This window comes from Dryobates pubescens, chromosome 5 (genome assembly GCF_014839835.1).
Source record: "Dryobates pubescens isolate bDryPub1 chromosome 5, bDryPub1.pri, whole genome shotgun sequence".
Lineage (NCBI taxonomy): Eukaryota > Metazoa > Chordata > Aves > Piciformes > Picidae > Dryobates > Dryobates pubescens.
This window is the reverse complement of record NC_071616.1, coordinates 15,210,541-15,217,386: the sequence shown is the minus strand read 5'-3', so window position 1 is coordinate 15,217,386 and position 6,846 is coordinate 15,210,541. Positions and strand designations below refer to the sequence as shown.

Sequence of the window (6,846 nt, the reverse complement as noted above, 5' to 3'; positions counted from 1 at the left end):
CTTTTTTCCTGAGTCCAGTAAAGGGAAAGGTCTTGGAGCCTCGATGCAATTTCCCAAGCCCTAAACCATCTATTTAGCCATTAAAAAGTTGTTTTCTCACCAGCTTGGGGTGGAGTATGGCAGCCCCCTCCTCACAGCAACTATGCCTAGCATGCTCAGGAGCCCTGCCCTGGCTGGGGACGTGCTGCCATCTCTGGAGAGGACCATGATATGGCAGTCCCAAGCCCCAGGAACGTGCCAAGGAGTGATTTATCTGCTGAGAGGGCAGTTTGGCATTCAGCCTCCAGTACAAGCCTTGTGGGAGCTTGGCTCACCTGGAGGCAGTGATGGCTGGCTGGAGACTCCAAGTCTGCTCCCAGAGCAGGTAGGACACCAGTTAAGGGCAGAACTCCAAGTAAAAGCACTACCAAAACCAGATGAATGTGTCAAGGTCATCAACATGTTCATGGGCCCAGCTGGGGAGCAGGGACGATGCAGGAGCTGGGAGGGGTTACCCCAGTAGACTGCAAGGCTCCATGATTTCTTTCCTCTGATGATAAGATCCATCATGGATGGATCAGACACTGTGGTGTGTGTATCGTCTCAGGGTTTGGATGGAGGCTGTGTTCATGAACCTTCATAAAGAACCTGTTTGGTGTTATACATTCATTGCTGCTTTCTACAGACCATGGAATAGAATCACAGAATTGTTTTGGTTAGAACAGACCTTTAAGACCATCAAGTCCATCCACTAACCCAGCATTGCCAAGTCCACCACTAAAAGATGTCCCTCAGCAACACATCTACATGGCTTTTAAATCCATCCAGGGATGGGGACTCCACGACTGCCCTGGGCAGCCTGTGCCAGGGCTTAACCACTCTTTTGGGGAAGAATTTTTAACTCATGCCCAACATAAAGCTCCTCTGATGCAATATGAAGCCATTCCCTCTCATCCTGTCATTTATTACTTGGGATAAGAGACCAACCTCCACCTGGCTTCAACTTGCTTTCAGGAAGTCTTCCCTGAACCTACTTTTCTCCAGGCTGAACAGTCCTAGTTCCCTCAGCTGCTCCTCAGAAGACTTTTGCTCTAGTCACATAGTTTCCTCAGCCTCTAAATACACATACTGTGGTGCAAGGACCTCTCCTGGAAGGCTCTGCAGGAGAGAATCTTTCTTTGCATCAAGGGCAAGTGATGGAACACAGCAAGCACCCCTGGCTCATGTTGCTGCACACTCCTAGCCTGACTGTTCCTGGTCTGTCTGCCCTGGGTGGCACACAAAGGAGTTCCCAGCCCAGGATGGGACAACAATCTTGTGCAGAGCCATTATCTCAGCTGGCCTTCATCCTGCCCTGGAGAAACAGGTCTGGTGAAAGCCCCAGCACAGGCTTGGTGCTGTTGACTCTGCAGTCCCACGTGAGCCAACTCCAAGTCAATAACACACCAGTAACATGAAACCAATGGGAGAACCAAGCCTCATTTAATTTCTTGCTCCTTTGAAAACCTCAGTGAGTGGCAGTGAGCAGGGAGCTTGAAGGTCCCCTCAAATACATCCTCAGATAGAATTCTGCTCTTTACTCCATCTAGGAGAGCCTGGTCAAATGGCCAGAGCTCAACCAGGTCACCTCAGAAAAGCCCCAGAGTTGATTTCCATCAGTTTCTTCCTTCCAACCCAGAACCCATTTGACTGCAGGAGTAAATTTCGCATGAGAAGTGGCAGGAACACTAACCAGAGGGAGAGACAGATCTGCCCTGTCTTCTCCAAGGACACTGAGCAGATGGGGACATGGGTATCATAATTTTTTTGTGGCCTAAATGGTCACTTGAGGCAGACACTAAATCCAGCTAATACGTGTGATTGAGGGGAAATGGATCTTTCATTAAAGTGATGTTTGTGCTGCAAGGTTATAGATCCCAGGCTCTGCTTTCCCTCAATTATGGCTCCAATTAGGGCTTGGGATGGCCATAAATATGGAATTAAAATAATTACAGCAGGACAGGTAGGCAGCTGAGGAACACGAATGGGCATTAGCCCCTGGGGGAATCAATTCTCCAAAGAGCAAGCCGTAGCAGAGAAACCATGGACCTGCTCAGGGCATACAGGGTTAGGGGAGGGTTGATGGGTGGCCTAAGGGATAATGGACATCCCAAAGAGGGCTGAAGGGTGTCCCAGGGAGAGGGTTGAAGGATGTCCTGGGAGGGACAATGGGTGTCCCAGGGAGATGGATGATGGATGTCCTAGGTAGGGATGATGGGTTTCCCAGGAAGGATGAAGGGCATCTTGAGGAGGGGTGATGTGTGTACCAGGGAGGAGGAGGATGGACATCTCAGGGAGGGACAATGCACATCCTGAGGAGTGATGAAGGATGTCCTGGGGAGGGACTTCACCTGCCCTCCAGCTCCTTGTTGTGGCCATGAGCCACAACATGAGACTCGGGTTTCTGAGTCTCCACACCCCTAAAAATTCCCTTACGCTCTCCTTGCTGAGGCCAAGGCCACCCCAAACCAGGCCCAAATACCACACCCCTTGACATGGAATCACACACAGGATAAGGCGATGGAGCAGGGCTTTAAACCACTTTTATTTGCTGGGGGACACATGCTCCCCTCTCCTCCCTGTGTTTCCCCACTGCCCTGAAGCCACTCACCAGAACCCTCCTGCTTTCCTGGAGCTGAACTGCTCCTCCAACCCTCCACAAAGTGCTGCTGCTCCAGAATATTCACAGGTACCTTAGACCTACCCCATTTCCTCTCTGGGAAGGGGGCAGAAACACTTCACGCCCACCCCTCACTGTGAGTCGGACGCTGTCCCCACCTGTGACAGCCACATGCTGCCCCAGAGATGCTCTGAGGTGGGGCTGAAGGCTCATTCCTCGTCCTCACCATCAGCCACCAGCTTCTTCCACGCCTTCAGGGGAAGCCGAGTTGCGGGGTGTCCGGCCTGCGCCAACCCAGGGGGCAGAACTGTTTGGTCCCCTGCAGGCTGGACCCTTTCAGGGTGGATTTCCGGGAGTGGAGCCTGCGGCAAACCCTGCGGAGGAAGGTGCGGAAGACAGAGGTGCGGAAGATGATGAAGACCCAGGGGTCCACGATGGAGTTGACAGACACAAAGCGCAGGGCGCTGAGGTCGGCGTTCTCGTTGAAGTCAGCGGCAAAGGCCCCCATGTACGCCCGGACCTGCCGCAGGAGAGCAAGGATAGAGGGGGAGATGAGAGGAAATCTCACGGCAGGGGGGAAAGTGACAACAAAATGATGCCCGCGGGGCTCAGGGAAAGAAGTTTGACCCCCTCCTCAGTATCCTCATGCATTGAAGCAGCACAGATTGTGGCTTCCAGACCCTGAAGCTGGGAGCTGGGCCATGGATGGTTGTGGCACAGAGGACCCTGGCCCCATCAGGACCAGGGAATTAGAGATGGTCCCAGGGCAGGAATTGTTTCATGAAGCTGTCCCAGTCGTTTTGTGGAGTAAAGAGAGCATCCAGCCTCTGCAGCCTGCACCCCACTGGTGTTGCCACTCCACTTGCGTTGCCTCTCCCTCTGATAGGCATCAGACGAGGCATCCGTTGGGTTAATTCAACTGCAGGATCTGGCCCTGGGGCAGAGGTGGGGCATAACAAGGGCTTTGTCATGCTGGGGATGTCCTGCCTACGGCCCACCAGCAGGACCCCCATCCCTGGGGAAGAAGAGGAAAGATTTCTGGGAGGATTTCTCCCAGGTTGGGAAATCCAGTGTGGTTCAAATGGAGCTGGACCTACCCAGCACCTCTGGGATGGAGAGGTGGCAACTGGGGGATGGGTGGGGTGGTGAAGTTATTCCAAAGGGACTAAAGCAACAAGCAGAATCCTAGGATGGGGGGGAAGAATATTCAGAGTGGGACAAAATAACTACCCTGGGATAGAGTCATGGTCATGGTGGGGTTAAAGCAACAAATTAAGCTCTGGGGATGGCTAATGGAGGGAGGGGGAGAGATTGGGGGGGTGTCAGGGCACAACCTATCTCTCCCACGGACAGGGTAGTAGTGACTGGGGGTGTGTGTGCAGGATCCCATGGAGGTTTAAGGAATGAACCGACCCCTGGGATGGGGGGTGGGTGTGATGTGGTTATTCCAGTGGGATTAAAGCAAGTAATTAACCACCATCCCCTCTCCCATTTTTGAATGGGGTGACAGTGGTGAACATTATTTCAGGGGGGTTAAAAGAACAGCCAGACTCCTGACGGCCCCCCACCCCCACTTCTGGCATAAAATGGTGGTGATGGGGGAGGGGATGCCACGGAGGTTAGAGCAATAAATTAACCCCTGGGGACGTGGTGATGGGTATTTGGGGTGGGGAATCTCCCACAATGGGATGGGGGGGGTGTTCTAAGGGGCACAGCGTGGCAGTGGTGAGTTATCTCGAGGGAGCTAAAGCAAAGAGCACACACACCACACCCCACCCCCCCGGCCCCGGGAGTGAGCGTTGGTGCCAAAGTCTGTTCAAAAGCATCACAACAACAACTTGACTTCCCCCCAGGACTGAGTGGTGGTGGCAGGGGGCTTATGCCAAGGGGGTTTAGGCAACGGCCTGACCCCTGTGGCCAAGATTGAGGGGTGAAGTGGTAGTTGGGGGGGGGGTGGTAAATTATTGCCCTGACCTCCGAGAAGCAGGTGGTGGTTTATTCCAAAGGGAAAATAAACCCAGAGTTTATTCCAAAGGGAAGAAAACAGCAAACTGACACCTCCCCCCTCCCCTCATCAAGGACTGAAAGGTGCTGATGAGGGAAGGGATGTGATTCCAAGGGGCTTCAGCCCAGGGTATGATGAGGAACTACTCCAAGAGGGTCAAAGCAATAATCCAGCCTTCTTGGAAGAACGTAGCAGGGAGGGGAGATTATTTTCCAGGCGGGGGTTAAAGAAATGACCAACCCGCAGAGTTTACCACGAAGGGGAAAATCAACAACCTGCCCCACCCCCCCGCCAGGACTGAGTGGTGCTGACAGGGGGATTATTCCAAGGGGTTTTGGCCGTGGGCAGGGTGAGGAACTATTCTGAGGGGGCCAAAGCAACAATCCAACATTCTTGAGAGCAGGTGGTGAAGATAGTTTCCAGGGCGGTCAATGCATGGGACTGGAGGTTTGTGTGCAATCTCCCAGAACGGGCTGGGGGAGTTATTCTAAGGGGAACCCTTGAGGACAGGGCGGCAGTGGTGAGTTACTCAGATATGACCCCATGGATAGTGTGGTTGGAACTCGACGGGGGCCAAAACAACCAAACCCCTGAGGGCGGTGGGAGTTGCAAGGGGGGGGGGGGGGGGGGGGGGGAGGGGAGGCGGGGAAGGGTGTCTGTTCTGAGGGAGGGGTTTACTCACGATGAGCGGCAGGGAGCAGATGGTGAAGAGAACTGTCATGAGCCCCAGCAGGACAAGGTGGTCGAACTCCTCCATGCGCGGGGCAGCGGCGGCGGGGGGTCCGCGGCGGGGCTGCCGCCGTGCCATGCTGTAGAGGTGCCGCATGCTGCTCACGTTGCAGGCGCCGATGGCCAGCACCAGCAGACCCATCAAGGTGGCATAAAGGACGGGGAAGCCGAGCTGGCTTGGTCCACCACCGGCCATACGGATGAAGCACCACGTCCCAGGACAATACTGCATGGGCACCCCAAAGCCCAGCAGTGGCAGGGCACAGAAGAGGGCACAAAGCCCTGCAGCCGCCGGCCCCAGAGTGGCGCCCAGCCGCCGGGTGATGTGTCGCCGGTAGAAGTAGGGATGTCCAAGGGACAACCAACATTCCAGTGCCATGGCAAGGAGTAGCAAGGTGGGGGCCAGCCCAAAGAAGGCCATGAGGAAGGCAAAGAGCTGGCAGAGGACACCAGGCTCACCTTCGGTGCGTCCGCCCGGTCCCAGTTCGCTGAGGCTGCGGTTGTAGGCGTAGGCAGCCAGAACGATGGGGCTGAGCAGGCACTTGCCCAGCAGGTCAGTGACGGCCAGGCCGCTCACCAGCACATAGAAAGCTGAGACCCTCGGTGGACGACCACCGGGAGACCGGGAACGTCGCCGGTGCTGTCCCAGTAGCAGTAATGCCAGCACGTTGCCCAACAACCCGGCGGCGAACAGCAGCGAGCTGGGCACCGCCGACTGCCCGCTCTCGATGTACCGGTTGCTACGGCACCGGTAACCCTGCATCTCCATCAGGACAGCCAGCACTGGGATGAGCTGTGCTCGGGATGGGGTGGCCTCTATTGGGATGTGAGGTTCCACACGGTATCGGGATGGAATGTCTCTCACCAGGATGAGGTGTTCCACACCGTACTGAGTTGTGGGATGTTCCTCACTGGGGTGAGATGTCCTGCACCATACCGGGGTGGGACGTCTCTCATCAGGATATGACCCGCACCATAACAAGGTGGATGTCCATCAACAGGATGGGATGTCTTGCACCGGGATGAGATGTTCCTCACCGAGTGAGATGCTCCACACCATACCGAGGTGGATGTCCTGCACCAAGATGAGATGTTCCTCACTGGGATGAGATGTTCCACAACACACAGAGGTGGATGTCTTGAACCAGGATGGGATGTTCCTCACCAGGATGAGATGTCCCACGTGGTATCGAAGTGGATGTCCTGCACCAAGATGGGTTGTCCCACACCGGGATAAGATATCCCACACCAAGATGGGATGTCTCACTCCACACCGGGATGGGACGTCCCGCACCGGGCTGCACGGCGGCTGCCGGCAGCGACTGTCCCGGTGGGGCGGGTAGCCCCGTCCGGCGAACGGAGGGAGGGAGGGAGGAAAAGAGGGAGGGCAGAAGAGGATGGGCGGATCGGTACGGCCGAGAACGGCCCCGCCGGGGGTGGCTCCTTCCGCTTCCCGGCCCTCCTGGGGCTGTCG

The 6,846-nt window shown here is 55.6% G+C and overlaps 1 protein-coding gene across 1 annotated transcript; it reads right to left on the bottom strand.

Moving 5' to 3' along the window:
* Positions 1–2,600: 2,600 nt before the first annotated feature.
* Positions 2,601–6,419, bottom strand: PTGDR (prostaglandin D2 receptor). Its single transcript, XM_054162199.1, has 2 exons — positions 5,326–6,419; positions 2,601–3,158 (listed from the first exon to the last, which is right to left on the bottom strand). The coding sequence occupies exons 1-2, from the start codon at positions 6,139–6,141 to the stop codon at positions 2,892–2,894; spliced, it is 1,083 nt and encodes a 360-aa protein (XP_054018174.1). The 5' UTR covers positions 6,142–6,419; the 3' UTR covers positions 2,601–2,891.
* Between the last annotated feature and the right edge of the window lie 427 nt (positions 6,420–6,846).